At 39.7% G+C, this 23,902-nt stretch overlaps 1 protein-coding gene across 1 annotated transcript in view; it reads right to left on the reverse strand.

Annotated features, from left to right (window-relative positions):
* The window catches only part of LOC149220545 (uncharacterized), a 246,597-nt gene that overhangs the window by 140,836 nt on the left and 81,859 nt on the right, over positions 1-23,902 (reverse strand). Inside the window, 1 exon segment of the mRNA XM_089384798.1 lies at positions 19,638-19,736. Coding sequence (XP_089240924.1) covers positions 19,638-19,736 — 99 coding nt within the window.

Below are 23,902 nucleotides of genomic sequence, written 5' to 3' on the forward strand. Positions count from 1 at the left end.
CAACCCGGGGTTCATACAAACTTTGAGGTGACAGTGCTATATGCACAGCAGATAGGATTCCACTCATGCCACCCTCAGTTATGACATTAGATCAAAATTGCTCAGAGACCATTCCTCCTACTGAATTAGAATGAAAGCTTGTTGATAAAGGTACAATTGGAAATTACTTCTAGCTATGAAAGTGGAAATGCCATTGACTCAACTTGTAAATGTTAACTAATCAACTCATGAAAGGACAAAGGCTAATCTACTTGCAGAAAGAAAGCTATTTTATCTTGCAAAATCCATTAAACTACCAAATCTACTTGCAGAAAGGAAACTATTTTGTCTTGCATAATTCATCAAACTATCAATCAGAATTGCATGTACCATCTACCTAGTTCACACTTGCTTGTAAATCAGTAACCTACTTGCATCATACTTGTGATAAAGAAACTAACTCTACTCTATTTTTGCAGTGAAGAAAAGGAAGGGTTGGAGTGGCCTAGGAGCTTCCCCTGATCACAAAATCATAGTTGGGGGTCATTATTCATCTAGACTAAGTCAAAGTTGCAGTGGGGATCAAAATTGATGAAGGAAAGTGATGCTACAGGTTTGCTACAGACGATTGCTATAGGAGGCTTGTAATGCTACAAGAGGGCATCCGAGTGGTTTTTGAAGGTGAAAATGATGTCTTGAGGGTATGGAGAGGTGGATGGAAGTTGAAGCAAATGGAGGGAGGTTGGTTTGAGCCCCTAGCCAAGCTCAGGACCTCTCAGAGGCTTGTCTTGCACTAGGATGAGTGCCTTGGGTATACTAGGAAAAATGACTTATAAAACAGGGTTTTGGGACAGAATTTGGAGGTGGAAAGAGAAGGTGAAGGAGCTCAAGATGGGAGTGGTAAAGGTGCCCTTCCTTGCAGATCAATACAGCCCTGGAGTCAATCGCATGCATGCATACATTTATCATTAACAAAATGAGATAACTTATGATGAAAAAGATGAGTTGAATTTAAATAACATCTAATTTATGCAATAACACTGATCTAATCACTAAACTGACTTCTAAGCTACAGAAAGCAAATGTAAAACAGGACAACTAACACTAATCTACTTCCAAGAAATCATAAACACAATATTTTTGGACTGTGGTTGTGAATCCTTCCACTCATTCTCCCACAAGAGAGGTGTAGAGGCTGCAACCATGTTATTTTATAGATTAATCTCTACTAAAATGCAAGAAACTATGAACTGCTTGGAATCAAGAAGAAACATAAGTACAAGAAGAGGGACCAAAGCCTCTGGGTTGGGCCCAAACCTAAAAGTCTTAACCCTTTGAAACTAACTCAGATGCAGCTTAAAATCCAACTTCTCATTATCAAAAAGTGCAGGTCTAATACATCACATAAAAGTTTAAAGTAACAATGCCAAGCTTAAAGCTCAATAGCTACACCTAGCTGAACAAAAACTTTGAACTCTAATGAGCTCTTCTTCTAGTTTATTTATACAAAGGGCAGCTGAAGCAGATCCCATGAAAGTAGGAGTGGTTCCCTCCTTGATCTTGAAAAAGTGGATCTTGTCCCTCTTGGTCTTCATTTGGACTAGGAATCACTCGGCTGCCAATGAATTTGAACTGGTGAGAGAGGATATTGTGATCCCAAGCTGAGTTTAGGGAGTTAAGGAGGTGGACAAACCCCCTAGATTCTCTCCTAGTTGTCTCCATCAAGCCCATGCATAGTAATAGCCTCAAAAATGCTTCATTTTCCTACAATTAAACTACATTAGACCACATACTATGACAAACACCATTTACTCCTCTTACTAAGCATAATATAACAAAAAATGTGAATTAATGTAAGAGAAGGATAGTTTTAAGGCTGGAGGATGGCATAATGATCTTCAAAATGTACCTATTGATGGGACTCATCAAGGAGCATGAAGTTAGTTTTACCAAAATAGGGTTAGCATGTTATTATAATGGGAGCATCAAAATAATCAAATTTTAGATATCCAAAACCTAAACCTAGTTAGGTCCATAATCAACAAGGGGTTACATCTTTCATACCCTAGACTTTTACATCCATCTATGCTAGGGTTTTTGTCACAAACCCTAGATTCCATCTTTAAGACTAAAGCCTTAGATGTTAGCAACTATATCGAGTTAGTATGAAAGCATTTCTATATCTAGGGTTCTAGAATTTTATATCAAACTCTACTAGGGTTTAGTTTCAATCAAATCGAAGCACATACATTTAGGATTTCATTCGTAGGATCTTTCATTAATTGTTTCAAGGGTTTCATTATAAACCTGAATTTAACAAACACTAAAAATCTAGTGTTTCATCATATATCCTAGACATTAATAATAAACACTAAATAAAAGGCTAGGGTTTTACCATAACATTCCTAAACATCAAGACAATAGGATATCATTATATGTTCTAGACTTTATCAACAAACCCTAAGTAAACTAGGGTTTCATCGTTATTATCAACATACATTAACCATCAAAAAGTTAGGGTTTTACTGTGGACCCTAAAGGTTAGGGTTTTACCAAAGTAAACAAAAGATAAATAGTATAATAAGGGTAGATTCAATCTAGAGATTAATCATCAGAACAATATAGAATCTTAATGATTCTATAGCACACCCTAGACATGAAAAAGTTAGTAATACAAAGCAAATTTCAAAATGATCGTACCTTTTAATGAAGAAGATTAGCTACAAATCTTGTGGTCTTAAACATACCTTGAGTTGCTCCTTTTACAAACCCTGTAGGATTTTTAATTGAATGGCTCCCTCTTAGCTTCTTCATGGTTCATTGCTATATGAGTCACCTTATATTACAGTGTCTAAGGATTCAACTCGATTTACCAAGTCTCCATTCTTAAGATCAGCAAGTCTATCTCCAATATGACAAGCACAACCAAAATATACAAGTACAATAGTGTGATGATTATTTGAGATTTTTCATTATGCTTTTTGGAAAATGGATTCCAAGGGATCTTAAGTACAAACCCTAGATTCCATCTTTAAGACTAAAGCCTTAGATGTTACCAACTATATCAAGTTAGTATGAAAGCATTTCTATATCTAGGGTTCTAGAATTTTATATCAAACTCTACTAGGGTTTTATCGTAAACCCTAGATACAAAATTTTAACGTTAGATATACAACAACTTGACCAAGCCAGGGTTTCAATCAAATCAAAGCACATACATTTAGGATTTCATTCCTAGGATCTTTCATTAATTGTTTCAAGGGTTTCGTTATAAACCTAAATTTAACAAACACTAAAAATCTAGTGTTTCATCATATATCCTAGACGTTAATAATAAACACTAAATGGCCTCACCATCCTAACAAATCTTTGAACCTTCAGACGACAAGCCATCAAATATCGGTTGTTTCATAAGATTAACAAGTGAATGCATATTGATCGCCCGCTGAAGGCCCTGCTCCCGCCTGATCTCCCCGTGCGCCTCTGCCCTTGCCCCCAAGCTTTTCCTGGTCGGGCTTTCGCGCCCCGACCCTCGCTGCGTCCTCTAGCTCAGATCCCCTCGGGGTCTGCTACCCGTCGGTCTGATCCCTCTCGCTCTCAGCGGGCCTGCAATGGCAGGATCCACTTCCCCTCCCCCTGCTTCAGAGAACCAAGAAGAAATTTTCGCCTCCCTCCTGTCTGAACCTTCAGATGCTAGACCGCGCCCTTCTCAAACAAAGTTCATAAAAAAGCTGGATGAAATACCCGAGGTGAATCTCCCTCCTTCCCTTCCAAGGAAATCGGCAATAGCCCTTGCAGAAAGAGGTCTTGTAGGCCAGTTTACTGGGCTCTGGCCGTCCCCAAGAACTGTCCAAAAATGGGTGGAGCGCAACTGGAGCACAATGATTCAGGGAAAGATCGCCATCAGATTGTGTGGACATGGGTACTTCACCTTCCTGTTCGAATCAAAAGAAGACAAGAATCTCATCTTCCGCAATGGCCCCTACTTCATGGATACAAGAGGCCTCTATCTGAACAGATGGACCCCGGATTTTGATCCGGAAATGGACATCCCTAACGCAGTTCCTGTCTGGGTGCGCCTCCCTCACTTACCGCTTCACTGTTGGGGGGATGAATCGGTAAAAGCCATAGGCAATGCAGTTGGAAAATATATTGACAGATCGGAACCAAGAGAAAACATGCACGCATGCGCAAGGATCTGTGTTGAAGTTGACTTAGGGAAAGGACTCCCTGAAGCCATCAAGATTAAGGTGGACCAGTGGATGCACATTCAGCAGCTGGACTACGAACAGCTCCCCTTCAAATGCAAGGTATGTCACGAGTATGGTCATTTTGCTAATAGATGTAGCAAGTTAAAAGCAAAGGAAATAGAAAATAACGAGGGAAACACAGAGGGATCATGGGAACAAGTTAAAAGGAAAAAGTCCTCTTCTAATCAGGGCCCCAGTTCCACAGCCCCCCCGGCATCAAGCTTCCCCCCCCCCTCCCCCTCCCTCAACCTTCCCCTCAACCTCTAATCCCTTCGAATCTTTAGCTGCTGAAACCCCTCTCTCCCCACCCCAATCCCCCGCCCCGCCTCTCCCTGTTCAAATCCCCCTCCCTCTCCTCCCCCCACCATTGAAAGAATTCTCACAAGGAACAAAGCCAAAGAAGCCAATCAGCCTTCTGATCCTCCGAGAAAAGTAGGCAGGAAAACGAACAAAGAACTCAGGCATGAAACAGCAGCAAAGGAGATGGCAACCGGAACTCAGCAACCCATGGACTCATATTTAGGCAGGCTAAAAGGAAGTGGCGAAAAAACAAAGGAGAAGTCCGGATCCCACCCCATAGCTGGTAAATAATGAACTTGGTCTCTTGGAATTGTAGGGGGATGGGTTCCTCCTTAAAGCTGAAAGCCATCAAGGATCTACTAAATCAGGAACAGTCGGACATCCTCCTAATCCAGGAGACCAAACTCAATGAACAGGACTTTCTTCACCAAACCCAACGATTCAAAAATTTCACAGGCCTCTCCAAAGGATCTGATGGGGCATCAGGAGGGATTGGAACACTTTGGAACAAAAACAAGTGGGAAATCACCAACTCACACCAATGCTCTTGGTGGATCAGAACAGACCTAAAGTATAAAAGCTCGCAGGAAACATTTCATATATATAATATATATGCTCCCAATCATTACAGGGACAAAGCAAGTTGCTGGAACACCATAGAAGAGGACATCACCGCTCTCCAAAGCAGCAGGCTAATTCTTGGGGGAGACATGAATCTTATAAGGCATGTGGGAGAAAAGTACGGTGGAAGTTACCATGCAGATCCCTCAAGAGACAAGTTAGAATCTATAATACAACTCTTCAACCTGATAGACACCCCTCTGTCAAATGGGAAATACACTTGGTCTAACAAAAGATCAGGCACACACAATATCAAGGAGAGGCTGGATAGGTTTCTTATACAGGAAGGTGTAGCAGGCAACTTCCATTCAATAAGGAGCCAATTAATCCATGGTTCAGCTTCGGACCATAAGCCGGTGGTCCTCACTTTGGATAAAGGACCAATCCTCGGCCCCCTTCCTTTCAAATACAACAAAAACTGGGATCTCTACGAAGATTTCCGCATCCTTATTCAAAATCAGTGGGCCAAAGAAGTGATAGGGTCGCCTTATTTCGTATGGGAAACAAAGCTGAAACAGCTCCGGACAACAATAAAGCAGTGGGTGAGGGAGCAGGCAAATCTTGACAGAAAAAAGAAAACCGAACTGCTAGCAGAGATGGAACGCTGGCACAAAGAAAAGGAGCAAACTCAACTCACAGCAGAGGACCTCGAGAAGGAAAAAACTTTGTACAAGGAGCTTTATCGGCAAAATCGAGTGGAGGAAGAGGATCAAAGAACAAGATCCCGCTGCCTTTGGCTGAAGGCAGGGGATAAAAACACTTCTTTTTTCCACAATAATATCAAGATCAGAAGAGCCAGCAACCAAATAGATAAAATTGAAGTAGCAGGGATTGAGCTGAAAGAACAAGAAGAAATAAAAAGCGCAGCCTTTAATCACTTTAAGGATCTTCTCACAGCAGACATCCAACATCACAACAGCGAGGCTTTCCTTAGTATAATAAAGAGTAAAATAACAGAAAACCATAACAATGAGCTGGAGCAAGATCCCACAGAAGAAGAAATCAGAGAAGCCACCTTCAGCATGCAACAAGACAAGGCCCCAGGGCCGGACGGTTTCACTGTTGCTTTCTACAGGCAACACTGGGAAACTATAAAGAAGGATTTTGTGAGAATGATAAAGAATGCCTTTAGAAATCACAAGGTAGGGGAAAATACAAAATCCTCGCACATAGCTTTGATCCCTAAAGAAGCAAATCCAAAAACCTTCGACAGATTTCGCCCCATATCGCTCTGCAATGTCTCATACAAGATCATTACAAAAATTCTCGCCAACAGATTAAAGAAATTCCTTCCACTTCTAATCTCTGAGAATCAGGGTGGTTTTGTCCCAAGTAGGCAGATCATAGACAATGTCATTCTAGTTCAGGAAGCCATTCATAGCAGCCTCAATAGAGGAGAGCGGGGAATGATCATCAAATTGGATATGGCAAATGCATTCGACCGGGTGGATCACACCTTCCTCAGAGCAGTTCTCAAAAAATTTGGCTTCTCCTCCAACTTTGTCAACATCATCAACGGGTGCATCTCTAATCCTTGGACCGCGCCTTTGATCAATGGACGACCAAGCAACCACTTCAGAAGTTCGAGGGGTCTACGGCAGGGCTGTCCCCTCTCCCCCTTCCTCTACATTCTTATGGCCGAGACTCTGAGTGCCCAGCTAGAAAACCTTCGCAGCAAAAAAGAAATCACGGGCATTCGCATTGAACGAGGGATAAAGGAGATTAATCACTCGCTCTTCGCGGATGACACTCTGCTAATTGGGGGCGCCTCCAGTTTGATGGCTAGGAGGTTCAAAAGAGTCTTGGATGCCTTCCTCCTTGTATCTGGGGGAAAACTAAACAACAGTAAATGCAAAATTTACACCTGGAATGTTCCCTTTCAAATCCAACAAAGAATTTCTCAGATTCTAGACATCCCTCTGCAAAGAAGCTGGAGCTCCTTCTCTTATTTGGGTCTCCCTTTGGCAAAAGAACACATCAAAGCAGAAGTCTGGACAAAACACATCGAGAAGATGAGAGGCCTCCTTCAGAGTTGGGGTGCCTCCTGGTTAAATCTTGCTGGCAGAACCATTCTTATAAAGGTTGTCCTCTCAGGCCTCCCAATCTACCAGTATGCGGTAATTATGGCTCCCGCTAGCATCCACAAGCACATAGAACTCATTATGAGAAGTTTTCTCTGGCAGGGGGGAAAACAGGACTCAAAGAAATTCAGCCTTGTTAATTGGGACCAAGTCACCCTTCCGTATGAAAAAGGAGGATTATCCATAAAAATTCCAAGTCTCTCCAATCAGGCTCTGGGGCTTAAGCTGATATGGAAGATCCTCTCAGGGAATGGCTCGTGGTGGGTGGAGACAATAAAAAGGAAATACCTCAGCGGCCCAAACTCCAACATTCTTCAGGATCCAATTGTGGACAGGCCGTGTACTCCAATGTGGAGACTGATTAAAAAAGTCTTACCCCACTTCAGAGGAAATACCTCCAAAATCCCAGGAAGCGGAAAGAATGTCAAAATTTGGCTTGACAGAATCATGGGCTCCAACCCAAGGAATTCACTTCAAGAACTAAGACCTCTTCAAGTCTGGATGGAGGAGCGAAATATATCCTCTCTGTTTGACATATCCACCTGGTCCCAAATAGATGGCTTGACTGGAAGGTCCTGAACCTCCCTCTGGATCTCAGAGACCAATGGCACAATTTGAAACTCTCTCTATCCGGTTCAGCTCCAATCAATAAGGAGATGGATGACGGATACATTTGGGACACCTGTGGTGGAAGCTTTACAGTGAAAGAGGGCTATAAATCTTTGCAAAACATGACTCCCACAGTAAATTGGAATCTTCATAAGGCAGCCTGGAAGACCGAATGCATCCCCAAGGTAAAACACTTCAACTGGGCCCTCTTAAAAGGGAAAATTCTTACAGCCGAGAATCTGAGAAAGAGAGGAATACAAGGCCCCTCGATTTGCTGTTTTTGTCAAGCAGAGGAAGAGTCCATTCATCACTCCTTCCTTCGATGCCCCTTCGCCCAAAGCTGTTGGAAACAGCTAATTAGCCCTCTGGAAGTTAGAAGAAGTTATGATCAGGTGAACAACCTCCAGAGAAATTGGAAGAAAGAATACCCTTTGAACAGGAAAGGTAAGAATAATCTCTTAAGAATATGGAAATGCATTCCAGCTACGCTGTGCTGGAACATTTGGTTAGAAAGGAATAATTATGTCTTCAAAAATGGACAGATTAAAATCGACAGGATCATCGCAAAGACAATTGCAGGGATTTCAGAGGCTATCAGTGCCAACCATATAGCTCTCCCAGATCAACAAAGATGGACAAAAGAGGAGAAAGACTGGTACAACAGCTTTAATATTAGCCACTCTCAAAATCCCTCTCCTCAACTTAAAGCTCCGCAGAATCGACACAATTGGAAACTCAGGGGCGCTAAAGCAGATATAAACAAATGGATCCTAGCTCAGAATCGTCCCTTTCTCCTCTTTAATGGAGCATCAAAGAGCAACCCCGGGAGTGCAGGTGCAGGAGGAATAATCAAAGATCAGAATGAGAATATCATTTGCAGCTATGAATGGGGACTTGGAATCGCCACTAACAACGTCGCCGAAGCATACAGCCTGCTTTTAGGCACCTCGATTCTTCACAGGACAGGTCTACGGAACGCCATAATCCTTGGGGACTCGGCTATCATTATAGCAGCAATGAACACAGGCAAAGAGTTCAATAAAGCAAGTCTCAACAGCATCAAGGCGAGGATAACAGATAACCTCAGACATTTGGGGGAAGTCACCTTTATGCATGTGTTAAGAGAGAACAATGCAGAGGCGGACTCCCTAGCGAGCAAAGCGGTCAACCGGCAACAAGGACAAGTAAGTGAAAATGGCAGAATCTATGCAAGAGCAATACCATAAGATCTCTAGTGGTCAGACAGAACACAAGGTAAGCTTTCGCAGAAATTGTCAGAAAATCAACCACACTCCTGGTTCTCCCTTCCCCGTCCATCCTTTCTCCCTCATTTCGCCGGCGCATTCCTCCTACCTTGATCCCAAAGCAACTCTCCCACATCTTTCTCGTGATTTCCCCTACATCTTGTCAGGTAAACGTCCTCTCCGCACCATCGAAGTTTGCCTCCCAAATTCGCAGTTGGATTCGCCCTCAGCTTCCCCAGGAAAAAATCCCGAGTCCCCTCATCATGAAGGATCTCTCCCGCTCCTTTATATTCCCCCCCCACCCCTTCTTCCTTCAGAACTTCCCTGTTTTGCAAGAATCAGTTTGGGAAAGAGGAGTCTCCTAAGCAAGGCAGTCTCAGTGGCAGTAATCAGTTGCCTCCCGCGCCCGATCATCTCACCAGCATTCAGCAAGCAAGCCATCAGAGCATTAGCGACACTCCGGCCCTTAACTCAGCATCCAGGTATAAATCAAGTTTATTGCAAGTTATTTGTTCACTAACCAGTTTGCTCACAGTCATGGCAGAAAGACAACAGCCAGAGGCTCAGGGGGGAGAGGCGCCCCGTGTGAATCCACTTGACAGAGTTTTGGGCAACGACACTTGCACACTTGGTAAAGAGCATTGCTTCTTGATTGCCCGGTTTATGAAGCATCACAACGAACTCCGTGAGGACTTCATTGCAGACAGCAGATCCAAGCGTAAAAAGTTGGAAAAACGCAAGAAGGAAATCGAGAGCCTTAAGGACAGGTGCGAGCATTTAGAGGAGGCAATCAAGCACATTAAAAATCTCACGGAAAGCATGCAGGCAGAGGCTTCTACCAAAGACAGCCAAAAGGAGCAGCAGAAAAGAAGATCAAATGGAGGACACAGTGAACCAATTCTGGGGTTAATCTCATGAACAGCAAAGTCTGCCTTATAGATGGCCTTTTTGTAAGACAGTATAGTAGATATCTTTTCCAGCACTCTTTCCTCAAGCTAAACTCTCAGAAGTCAAGGGCTGCGCCCCTTCTTTGGACTTCTCCTCTAATTCCTCTTTCAACATATTATGTATTATCTTCTGCTTACTGCAGTTTTTATAATATATGAGTAGACGACCTTGTAAAAAAACAAAAAATAATAAACACTAAATAAAAGACTAGGGTTTTACCATAACATTCATAAACATCAAGACAATAGGATATCATTATATGTTCTAGACTTTATCAACAAACCCTAAGTAAACTAGGGTTTCATCGTTATTATCAACATACCCTAACCATCAAAAAGTTAGGGTTTTACTGTGGACCCTAAAGGTTAGGGTTTTACTGTGGACCCTAAAGGTTAGGGTTTTACCAAAGTAAACAAAAGATAAATAGTATAATAAGGGTAGATTCAATCTAGAGATTAATCACTCTAACAATATAGAATCTTAATGATTCTATAGCACACCCTAGACATGAAAAAGTTAGTAATACAAAGCAAATTTCAAAATGATCGTACCTTTTAATGAAGAAGATTAGCTACAAATCTTGTGGTCTTAAACATACCTTGAGTTGCTCCTTTTACAAACCCTATGGATTTTTAATTGAATGGCTCCCTCTTAGCTTCTTCATGGTTCATTGCTATATGAGTCCACTTATATTACAGTGTCCAAGGATTCAACTCGATTTACCAAGTCTACGTTCTTAAGATCAGCAAGTCTATTTGCAATATTGACAAGCACAACCAAAATATACAAGTACAATAGTGTGATGATTATTTGAGAATTTTCATTATGCTTTTTGGAGAATGGATTCCAAGGGATCTTAAGTACAAACCCTTACTAGGTCTGAAGAGTAATATGTCAAGAAAACTAAAAATCATTCAATTCTTGTTTTGCAAGGGATTGCCATATACCTTGTACAGTTTACAAGTCCTAGGCATTATGAGACAGGGAACAAACAAAAAAGATTTTCATATATATGTTATCAAGGGTTTACCATCCTAGATATTAATAACCTTTAACACAATGAGAACTTGCCATCCCAAGCAACTAAACATTTCATGCCAGATTCTTTAAATAAACATGATATGCATACCTCAAGATTACATACCTTTTGTCTTTGATGTTCCATAGAGCTTGTTGTTCGTTCTTGCAAACTAAAAGCATCTTGTTAGATGACAAAGAAAACACAGAGAATAATATTGATACTTCAACTTGGTTTGCTTTCTCTTGTAGTAGAAGCTTCCAAGAATGAGTTGCTACAGGAGTTTAAATAGACTACACCTTACAACAATATAGACTACTTTCTTTTGCTTGCGAGACATCAAAGGTCTTATTTTACTTGGTTAGATACCTACAAGGAATGTAGGACTTGATCCTTTTAAACATTGCAAGATTGATTCTCAAAACAGGGCTTATTATGTCAAGAAATGTGATTCTTCTAGATCGGCCTTTTTCTTTCACTGATGGAGTATGGATTATATATATGTACCCAAATCTTTTTGACTACAGAACATAGAAAAATAAGATGCCTTTCTTATCTGGCAAACAAGGCTTGAATATATGCTTTTGAGATTCAACATTGGTCCTCAAGTAGGACTACCATTAATCCTCCTTAACTCAAAATTCAATCATTCTTACAGAACTTTACAATTCGGATTTCATTGGTAAATTTAGACCCCATTTTTCATGTACAGACCTTCGCTCTATCCTACAAAGACTTCGGCTTGGTTGAAGCTTATGGATTAGCCTTCTTAGATCCCTAAGAAATGCTTCACGAGTTCGTCTTACTTTTGAGATCTAGATTGCGGCCCTAATTACAAAGGTAAAACTTTATAGTCATGCCCAGAAGTATGATATATAAATTTGGTTCTCTTCTAGATGATTTGACCTTCAAAGGTACATTTGAAAATCCTTTATTCTTGGCATAAAATTGATCTTCTAGCTGCCTTATTCTATTGACCTTAGTTCTAATATCATGTTGACAAATCCATTAGGGCAACATTAGGACAACTTATTCTTGATTTTTCTTACATGACATTTACCTGTGATATAATATATATTTTTTTGTTGATTATATTAGTGTTCTTATCATCAAATAAATGCCAAAAACATGAAGATCACAACCATACAAGACGAACATGTGATGTAGGCACTCAGCTATGGCAAAACCCCTATGAAGGGGAAAACCCATTCAAACTCTTCCACTAGTAGATTCAAATCAAATGAGACAATCCAAGACCCTTTTGACCTAGACAAAGTTCTCCTCCAATCACCAAGTCAGCCCTTCCTTCAAGTAGGAAAACTCTACCAAAGTCATCAAGTGTCAGCTCCTCAAATATTGTTTCAATCCAAAATTTCGGCCCCCAAGCAACACAATTTTGGACCTATAGTTACCGCAGAAATTTCAGCCCTGCAACTTGCCTAGAAACCCTAGAAATCTCACACATGTGAGAGAGAGAGATGCTCCAATCTTCGATTTTGCTTTCTCCTTGGATTAGGTCTTCTTCTCCTTCACTTCGCTCTTCTTCTTGTCTCTTTCTGTTGCAAATCAAACTTGTTTAAGTGCTCCTCCAAATGAGTCAAACTATATCTATTTATACTGCTTCCATAGGGTCGAATTCCCTTCAACTGGGTCGACTTCTCCAGGGCAAGTCCGACTTGGTGAGGAGGAATAAAATGATTGTTTTTCACTCAAAATAAATTTATTTACATGATACAAAAGCCCAAGAAGGGTCTAATAAATGTGGCAATGACTCTTATGACTCAAGACAAAACCTAGAAGCCTTCAATGGAGGCTATGACCTAAAGATAAAATAAACAAAGAATGAAACACGTGCTTAATAAAAAATTTCTTTTTACAAAAATTTTCTTTCTCTTTTGACAAATACACAACAATTATGAAGACCGACACTAGTTACATTCTTCAACAGGGGGCAGCCTAATATTCAAGCCTATGGCCCTAGTATTGTTATGCAATTGATGATAATCTTAAATTCTTAAGGTAAAAGTGACATTCTCCTTTATTTTCATCATTTTACTTAAATTTTTAACATTACCATGAAATGACTTGGGATGTTTGAGAGTAGTTTCAACCTCATTGGATTTCATATGGAGAAACCAGAATTTAGATCTCACTCAAAATCCAACAAACTTAACAGTTTTTCAGGAAATCAGGATTGGGTGGATTGCAACATTTCCATTGGACTTTGTCATGTATGAGGGTATGCAACTAGTAGTTAATCAAGAGCACCAAGCCCTCTATGTACCTTGATGTTTGTGGCATTGGTTATCAAACTCCTCTATCATGACCCTACTAAAAATGTACCCATCCCTCAAACAAAATATTAACTTGACATGCTTCATCTTTTCTATCTTACTTTAATGCTTGGAGAGTGATATTGATGACGAAGATCCCAATATAGGCAATGATTTTGATGATATGTAGGTATTTCTTGTAGCATGATTTTTTTTTGGATGCTAAAGGTCATCTAAAGCTTAATTGTTGATGTATTTTTGTTTCAGAGATGGATTGCACTTGATGCTATTTTGGTTATGTGCACGCATACATGCTATATGAATGAAAACTTTTGCTTATTTGTGTGAAAATGGTTCAGATTCATATAGATACACATGAATATATATGTTTTTCTTTAAAATTTGAATATTTTATGTGTTTTTTATCAACTGGTTTTTTGGTCTGGTTATTTTACTAGTTCCAGTCCAGTTTCGACTGATTCCTAATTCAGAGGGTTTTCTAGTTCAATTCTAATAACATTGGTCCAGAATCTCAGGCTAAGAATGAGTTGAATACTTGATTCAACTCAAACTCAAGAAGAATCATGGGGACTCACGAGTCTTCCACGAGTCAAACTTCCATGATTTGAAGTTATATGGTTCTAATCTTCTACATAGGAATTGCATGCATGGCAAATCGTCTCCAATAAGCTCAAGAGAGAATAAGAGACGAAACTTGCAGCTAGGTCAATATGGACTTTCCCAACATCAAGAGGTTAGGTCGGTTTCCACCCACATTACTTAGGTAAATGGCTCTCTAAGAAGGGATTTCACATCTAGACTATGGAAGTTTGACTCATGGGGGGTCACAAGTCCCCACAAAGTCTTTCCAGGTCTGGCTAAAGCCTCATACTTGCGCTGTGACTCAGGACTCAACACACTCATCCCACTCACCAATAATCATGAGTTTGGAAGCCAAACTCCCATGTTTGACTCAATATGCACACAAAGACTCAAGCAGAAATTTGATGGATCAAACAAGTTTTGGAGGAAAATTTATTGTTTTGTAAGCAAATATCAAGTGTCAAATGTTATATTATCGTCTAAGTCACAGGACACGTCCCTTAGGGTCTCGTGTCCCATATTTCACGTGTCAGACATGAAAACCGCCCTAAAATGTGTCGAAAACGTTTTTCTTCGTGTCCTCCAATCGAGACACTTGTTTTGGACGTGTTGAAAACGTGCCCTAACGTTTTTGGTTCTTAGGACACGTGTCCCATGAAAAGTGACATTTAAAACCTGCAACATGGTTTATTTTTGGGTTTTTTTGTCATTGTTCGCCACCGAAGTTGAGTTTGCTCGTCGCCGGAATCCAATTTGTTGTGCAGTGTGAGGAATTCCATCAGATTCGAGCGCAATGCTCACAACTTCACATCGACCTAGACCTGGAGATGTAGGAGACGAGCGTTCGCATGCTTCGCTGAGTTTGGAGCACTTAAATTTCTTGTAAGTTGTGTTATAGCCTACAAAACTTAACTTAATTATACACGAGTGACCACATATAGATCGTGTGTTGAAATAAAAATCCTAGCTCCCCATCATGTGCTCATTGCTCACTACACCTTCGAGGTCTAAAGGGAGGGAAAGCTCGATTAACGCTCTGGTCAACAATGAAGTTTGAACACATATAAATTTATAGTTCATAAATTTATGTGAAGTTTGAACATGATCAAACTTGTTTGAAGTTAATAACAAAAATTATAACATGAACAATGAACATCATTGATGTAGTAAATTAATAAACTAACTAGTAAATTACTAAATAGTAAATAGTGTATACTAAATACTAAATAGATATCATCATGATTCATATCTATATGGATCAAGCACTATATTTCAGTATTTTTAATAGATATATATATATATATATATAAAACGTGTCCCTCGTGCCCTGTTTACGGGGCCGTTGCGTCTTGTGTCGAATACTCGTATTTACATGTTGTTCGTGTCTCGTGTCATGTGACTTAGATTATCGTATATTTTATGAGATGATCTTATGAATTTGCACATAGACTGTTGTTTTATAACTTCTGTGTATTAAAAATGTCATTAATATAATTTTGTGCACAATATTTACTACTTTTTGAGTTTTTTTCATATTTACCAAGTTTTGAACCAAGCTTTCACGAATCACTAAATCTTGTTAAGTGACAAGTCCCAGGGCAGCGAAATCTCTGCCTAGCCTGAGTTTGATAACTTTGATTTAAACAAACTTTATGTGACCCTGTCAGTTGCTCCTGTTGACCCTACCGTCTACACCTACCTACAAGTTAGTGAGAAAAGCCTTCAACCCCGCAAGGTGTGGTTGGTGGTAGGGAACTCAGAGAAGGGGTTGTCAAACTAATCCCGACTCTCTCCATTTGAGCTATCTCCTAGGTTAGCTAAGGGGGGTGGTCCCTAATGAAAAGTTAGGTTAAAAAAAGATGTGAGTTTCTAGGAGAATTGTTAGAGTTAAGCAAACACTAATATGAGAAATAACCATCATAAGATAAGCATGAAATACATAAACAACCAGTGTCTTCCAAGTATTTTCTCTTTAAGAAATGAAATTGTATTTTGCTTAAAATGAAGTGAAATGCTTTCAAATGGAAAGCCAAAATAACCCTGAAAAGTGAAACAATAAATTGTTAGCACAAGATATTATAAATGAATTCAAGATGACTAAGTCTACAAATCAAAGCATGGAAACTATCTTGCTCAAAAGGATACAAAAGGAACTCAAATGTTAGACCAAGATGACAACATGCAATTAAGTTTGCAACCCAAAATAATAGTACTTGAAAGTGAAATCAACCATTCATGACAATATGCAATTAAACCAAAAGATGAGTCAATTTCCAAGTACAAGAAAATTAAACTTGTTGCAAAATTAAAAGAGATTACAATGCTTGCATCCAAAGTGCCTCTTGAAATAAGATTTGCATGTGAGACTTTAAACCAATGCAAATGTGATGGAATGTTGTTCTTGTTTCATTTTATTAATTAGTGCTAAGGCAAAGTTACAATTGAACTCTAGTCCTCAGACCTCATCCTCGCCCAAATATTTCGATCTCACAATGAGGAGTCAATAGAGGTAGAGGGTCCCTAAACGTTTATTCAACCAACTTCAGTTGTAGGTAAGTTTTAGTGAGGATTGGGGCCTTCCTATATTAAAATGCCTAGATGAAGTGCAAATTGTGTTAATTCCCCAAATTAAACTAATTCTTCATGTAAATGCTTCAAAGAGTAATAGTTTGCGAAGCTTGAGAGCGTATGCATGTGGGAATTTAAATACAAGATTAGTAAAACTTTGCATGTGGAGTGAAATGTGTTGATTTTAAGCATGCACAATTATGAAATTTAAAAGCTAGAAAGCTAAGAAAAACTAAAAGCAAGATTAGGCCACCCGCAAGAATCCCTTCTTTAAATGAGGAAGGGGGATGCCATGGGAAAAATCCCAAACTCCCTCCAACAAATTTTTTTATCTTTTATTAGCACTTAAAGCAGGTAAAAATGCCTCTAAGAGGGCAACCCATGGATGATCCAGAGACCAGTTGTGCCATCATATATCATCAGTCAACAGAGTTTTTAAACTCTATTTCTATCTTCTCATCATCTTTCTTGTACCCAGATTCCACACCCTGCGGGGAATTGTAATAAGTGATACTAGTAATGATGAGTTTTTGAGTCTATAACAGGCCTAGGATGTTGGGACTCGATCAGCAAACGAATACACCTTCGAGTGTTTTTTTTATCTGATTAATTATCCCTTCTTTTTCAAAGGCGGATAATTTTTTGGGTTTTTTCACTCACTTTTTACCCCAAAGTCGGGGTGACAGTTTGAAGGTTGAGCCCCTAACACATCTTAGTGTCTAGAGTCGATGTATATTTTTTTTTTAACAAATGGTGAATCGGTAACTGCCAAGCCTAATCTATGGGAGACCCAGGATCAATCCTCATAGCTGCCTCTATAACACCAAGAGTACATCCAACAACCTGCAAGTCGGATATACTAAGTTCCTATGATTTTGGCAAGAGCCGAGACTCACGTAGCCGCCAAGACGATCATGGGGAATCTACTCCTTGAGCCGCCACCACAGCAGGACACTGTACTCAATGAGATTTGAACTGCAGTCTTTTGAGCTTCGCCCAAGTAGACTTACCATTAAACCACACATCACTGTACTAGAGTTGACGTATATTACTTGATAGTAGCAGTAGCAGCAATGGGACGAAGCCAAAGGAGGAGGAAGAGAATACAACCCTTGCATCTAAGGGGCAGAAGGAGTAGCGGAAGAAGAAGAAAAATGTTTCGAAGATCAAGTGCTTTCGGTGTGGTGAACTTGGTCACTACGCTACACAGTGTCCTCTCAAGAAGAAGGACAAGGACGAGAAGCATGATCCAAGGCTGCATCCGCAAAGATCGAGGAGGAGGAGTTTGCCATGGTTGACCAAATACCTACAGGGGAGAGGTGGGGTGACCTAGAACTATAGTGGCTAGGAGCGCGAGAGACTGAGCAGCACATAGCAGAGTTGGCAGCAATGCAATTGGCACAGTAGAGTCAACAGCAACGCAAAGGCTTCAAAGGGTCAACGCAAAGACTAGCAACAGTCAGAACTCCAGCAACAGATGCATCATGTTGAACACCTATTTAGTAATTTTGGATGCTTTTTTGTTGTTGATGCAGTAGCAGCAACAGCAATTGGAGAAGGTTGCAGTGCAGATGCAGTGTTGGCAGTGGCAGTACCAGCAGCAGCACAGATGCAAAACTTATGAGGGTTGCATTACAGATGTAGCGTTGGCAGTGACAAGGTCAGCAACAGTATAGATGCAGCATTTGCGCAGTAGTTGGTGGGTAGTGATGTCAGACATCAGCAACACAAAGGGAGATGTTTCAAAGTCAGAGTGATGCTTCAGCAGGTTGCATTACTAGAGCACATTCCTCGCTAAGAGGGAGTGTTGATTTCTGGTAGCATCGGATGTGCTCTAAGCCTCAAAATTTGCAGGGAGGCTTGGACACATGTATTCCACAATACCCAGAAATCGTTTTGGAAAATTCCACCTGGAGACAATTTTATTAAAATAATTAATTATTTTTAATGGGTGCCTAAGTCTAAACTTAGGAAATTAAAATAATTAAAGGGTATTAATCAAACTGTGGGTGAAACTTCTAGAAGAAGACGAGGATCAAGCCAAAATGATCTGAGCCATTGATTAGAATCTAATATGGGTCGTTGGTTCTCAACTGAAGGATTATAAGAGGAGGCTTGATGGGCATTTGGAAAACACATTGGGAGAGATCAAGAGATCGAATTTCTCAGAGAGAGCAGAACAACAGTTGCTAGAGAATCGATCAAGGAGATTTCTTGCAGTGAGAGAGGGGTTGGAATAGTAGACCGGATGAAGTTTTTCCAAATCTGGGGAGTGCATAGCAAAGAGACAATGTACTCCACAGAGAGTCTGACGCAGTGCAGAGAGGCAACGCAGAGCTTCAGAGGGAGATCCGTATTTGTTGAGGAGAAGTCAAGTTTCAGAGGCAGGAGCTGGAGTGGGAGCCCGGATAGCCAAAAGATCGATTTCCCAGAGCAACAGGAGAGAGAGATGTTGGTCCCTAGGCTGACGCAGAGGCAGCAAGGGGCAACTCATCTCAAGCTAAGGTCAGTGTCGGATCACTGATGGAAGCGAGAATTCTCGCTAGACGTTTGTCAGTTATTTTCTCTGCATGGATTGCTAGTTCTGAAGCATCCATAGATTTGTACTCAAATTACTACTGCTTAATAATACAAACCCTCAGTTGCTGCACCGGTTTTCCCACACTGGGTTTTTCCAGGGACATTTGTCCAAAAATAACAGTGTAGATGTGTGTGATGATTATTTCTCTCATGTGTTGTGTTTAGTTTCCACTGTTTTTATTTGTGTAGGTTGCAGTGTATTTAATTCGATATTTGTCGTAGCACGCAGAAAGTAAATTGTTTAATCGAATTAACAATTAGAAGAATTAACATCAGTTGTTGCACTAGGAATTGAGTAACCGATTTTTCACATTAGTGTCACTAAAGCTGACAGAAAAAAATAAGTAAACTTTGCAACACATGAAATTTCTCAAGGCATAGAATAAAATTATTCCTGCACAATATTTCCCAATGAAAGTTGCATTCATTTTTTAAGACTATTTTTAAACCAGCCTATATTATTACAATAATTCAGATTAAGTAGTTAAAATCTCCATTGATTGATCCAACATTATCCCAGAAGAAAAATATCTCCATTAAAATGTAAAAGAATATGATGCTACCTCCACAAAACTCTTATACACAGCCAAATACAAACGCTCCACATCTGGATGCCCTGGATCTCGACCAATCTCCTTTGAAATGATCTCCAAACCAAAGTGCTGCATAGAAAGTAGAAAATAATAAATAAGGAAGATATAAAGGAAGTCAAAAACAAAATTATTGCCTTAAGAGGAGACTAAAAGCCAGAATCATTTGTCATTGCTATTTATAATTAATTGCAAGATATCCTCGATACATCACTTGTTTCGATTCAATAATCAAAATAATAATGCTTTTTTTAACACCTTAATCTCTCTTCTATGGACACAAGGTCCAGCTCAAGCACTGGATACTAAGAATTGCCATTAGGCTTACAAGAATTCAAATATAAACAAGAAAAATCCTATAGGATGCTTTGTTGTTGTATTTATTCATTTAATGGCCATTGTAATTTGTACATAATACATAGTTCTAGAGTAAGTAAAAAATAAGTCAACATGAATTATGGTGTTTCATTTCCCAGTAGACTCTTTCTCTTCCAGCTTTCCTATGGGACTTTATGTGTTTCAAATTCATATTGATCATATTTTGAATAATGTATTGGTGTGCCTATTCTCTCTAATTTGCAGAGTGTATTTCTGTCCAAGTTTTTGCATCCATAAATATGATATGGTATCATAACCACAGTGATGAGGTGCCAAGGAGAAAGAGAGTGAAGGCCTAGGGACTGCATTGATAAGTGACAGACTGAGGCACTGCTTGTACACGAGTTACACAAAAAAAGAGCAAGCAGACTTGAAAGTTGAAACAGAGATGGGTCTTTATTCACAGGCTCAATTTAGTAATTAAATATCAGGCCAACCTTAAAAGTATTTCAAAGTGTTTTGGAAATAAAACTTAAACAAATGGATTCTTAAATCGAAAGAGAGAAGCGAGGCTGAATCTCAGTAAGCAATATCTACAGAGAGTGAGGCTGAATCTCAGTACGCAATATGAATGAGGTGAGATAAAGTTATAAACATTGTAGTTCTTTTGGTGACTAGCTCAGCAATGCCCTAGAACCAGCTGTTGAGGATTTCTACGATCTGGATTCAGGTTCTGTCTTCCCATAATGACCATGCACAAATGCTTTGAAGTTTGATGTTGATAGGAGATTTCTTATGTCCTCCTCTAGCAAACTCAACCAAAGACTTTTGATTACAATTTCCTCCCAATCCCAGAAATATTTTAGAGGACAAGAGCATGTTACCAAATTCTTCCCCTCTTCAATCAGATTGTCAACCTTAGACGAACTTCAATGAGATTCTATGCGAAGCTTTTGATTGCTTCATTTAGACAGGCCACCTCCTCTTAGCCCATACAACCCTCCAGATGACATTTTCAGTATTAGTGTTGGTAACTTGGTATCTTCACAAAGATTGATGGGAATAAACCTTTCCCTTGAGTTCAGAAACCAACTAAAGAGCATGTTATCTGCATCTCTCTGTTTGTGGTTTGCTTGAATTGCTCTCTCTGTTGTGGCATTGCGATTTTTCTTTGCATTCCTCTCTAGTGTTGTAGTTTATTGCATCATTGATAGTCAATGTCACATGGTTCAGGTTCGACAATTATTAGGTTCGGTTTGAGTTCAAATTTTTTGATGAGGTTTGGATGAGGTTCGCTATTATGTCCGTCTATATATATACACATATATTAATTTAAAATGAATTATAGAATTAAATAGTAACAAATCAACATCAATAAACATAAAATATGCTATCACAAACTTGGAAACTGCAGGGATAAATTACAAGCCTGAGTTGTGACATGAAGTTATGAGTTTTGATCTATGGACTTGGTCAATGGCTATGAGGTTCGTTGAAACCCAAAACATTTTTGAGATTCGCATTATTTCGAACCTCGAGGTTAAAGTTCGACGAACCTTGTGACATAGTAAATAGTTTACTCATTATGTGTTTACCCCACTTTTATTTGTTATTATATTTTTTTCTTTTGTATCTTTTAGGAAGAAAATGCCATAGCCACTCTTTATTTGCTATTATTACTTTCATTTTTGAAGCACAATGACTTGTTTTGGTCGCTGGTCGACATTAATATCATTCACTTCATTTCTTGAGCTAGGTTGTGGACTCAATCTTACAGCTTATGTTCTCTCATGTTGGATGCAAAGAAATCAAGTTGGTTTTATCTTGGCACAAGTATTCTCTAGTAACTCATAACTCATCCTAGAGATGAACAACTATCTCCATTGCCTTGGCATCCTATATTTTAAAAAGAAAAGTTATCACTTCAAGGAAATTACTGCATACTGAGTAAGAATAAGTTCTTTAACAATGTTTAGCTCCTATACTATGTAGGTTACTTGAATAGACCACAATACTTGAGAGATTTGTGTCATCTGTTTCACATGATGCAACTGCTCGGTCAATGAGTTACATTGCATCTTATATTGAATGCCTTGAGGTTTCTTAGAGTTAGTAAATGGAGAGTTGGATGCCACAGCAAGAAAAGAAACAGACCAATTCGATAATGTTGTCTCCTAATTGCTTACAATTCAAATACTAAGTTACCATGACCACCCAAGCTATCATCAACTTACCTCATTAAATAATGCTCTACGAATTTTTCTCTGCTGCAATTTTATTCATTCGCTTCAATTGTGGAGAAAAATACATAGCCTAAGTGGTCAAGCTTAGGCTTTATGATTTTCATTTTACTGTTGTTGAATCCCAAGTTTACATCTCAATCTTTTGCTGAATCTCTTTTGTATCTCAAAATTCCCATGAATCACCAGCATCAAACTAAGAATCATTGCTCTTCTAAAATGCCACTTCAATCAACGTGAGTCATCTTCTGCAATCAATCTTTGCTCTTCCCTAAACCATAGCTTAAAATTCCTCACAAGCCATGCTTACTCTTTTTATTTAGAGAAAAAGGTTCAATAGGATCTAGAAAGACCTCATTGAGCTACAAAAGGCTTTCCTCAAATTGTGGCCTGTACATTATAGCCTTGCTTGTGTCCAGATTGTCAAAGATTGGCATTCAACAACTTACTTATTGTTCTAGCCTAATTTATTCCTGTCTCTTCACATTTGCTAATCTTTGAACAGCATAGTTGTCGTATTGCTGGAGGTTGTGACTCTCCTAGCCCACCCTAGGCACACGGGTGAATATAATAGCCAACCTAACCCTTGAGATCATCATTTTGACTAACTTTCAGGAAGGGAGTGCTGGTAACTACCATGTCATCAAAGCCCCCATGAAATTTCAACCCAAAGTGCTTCACGAGTTAGTGAAAACCCACCTAATGAATTACTCATTATATTGAAGTTAATGAAAATATAGTTGTCTACAAAAATTTAGAATGGCATACCTTATTAGGATATTTAGTAGGTTGTGTTACCCACCATTTTGCAGGTGATATCCCTAGGAGAAAAAAATTCTCCAAGATGGTCCTCAACCGGCAGCCCCTTGCAGCCACCAACTAGATCATCGTGCCATTTCTCTGCCACCTGAGCCAGCCATGTGGTCTCTCACCCATCTGTGATGATCGTATGTTTGAAGGTGGGCCTCCCAAACCTCAAGGTATGCCTTGTCATTTGGTAATTGAGTTTATAGTTTGTTTATCATGGAAACTTTTGGGCATGAATCAACGGATGGATTCGACAGAAAGAGTGGGCTAGGTCGGTGCCCTTGTCCCCTAGACCTCTTTTGGATGTTAACCTTGGACCCTAGTCCCGTGGGATCTCTTTTACTGACCCTTAGGCTTTAGGGATGGTACTACATGGGAAACCCTGATTTTGGTTGAGTGGTCCTGCTCCCTCATCCATATATATTACCCCCTTTCCACTCATTATAACCCCATTCATCATTTCTCCCAACTGGGTCCACATAGGGTTAGCCCTCCCCTTGCCCACACCTTGGGTCGGGCCTGGAAAGATGCCCCGGAGGTTGATGCAGCTAAAAAGAAACGTAAAAGCATAGTTGGCCACATTCAACAGGAAGATGTACCACAAAATGCAAAAGATGGTTGGGACAAACACATTTAGCACATGGGCAAAAGCCAATACATGAGCTCTACCCCATCATCATGGCCATCACCCAAGTTCCTATAAGCCCTAGATGAGATTCCTTTATCATTCAGGAACCCATGATTGTCCCAACCCCTGGTAGGCAATGAACTGCCCTACCTTAAAGGGGGTATCCACTGTTGTATCTTACACATCATGTTCTTATCTCTTGAGCCCCAAGCAATCAATGAAAAAAAATCATAAAAGGCAAAAGG

The sequence above is a fragment of the Pinus tabuliformis genome, chromosome Q (genome assembly GCF_031772625.1).
Source record: "Pinus tabuliformis cultivar Carrire ecotype Pingquan chromosome Q, CPIR1, whole genome shotgun sequence".
Taxonomy (NCBI): domain Eukaryota; kingdom Viridiplantae; phylum Streptophyta; class Pinopsida; order Pinales; family Pinaceae; genus Pinus; species Pinus tabuliformis.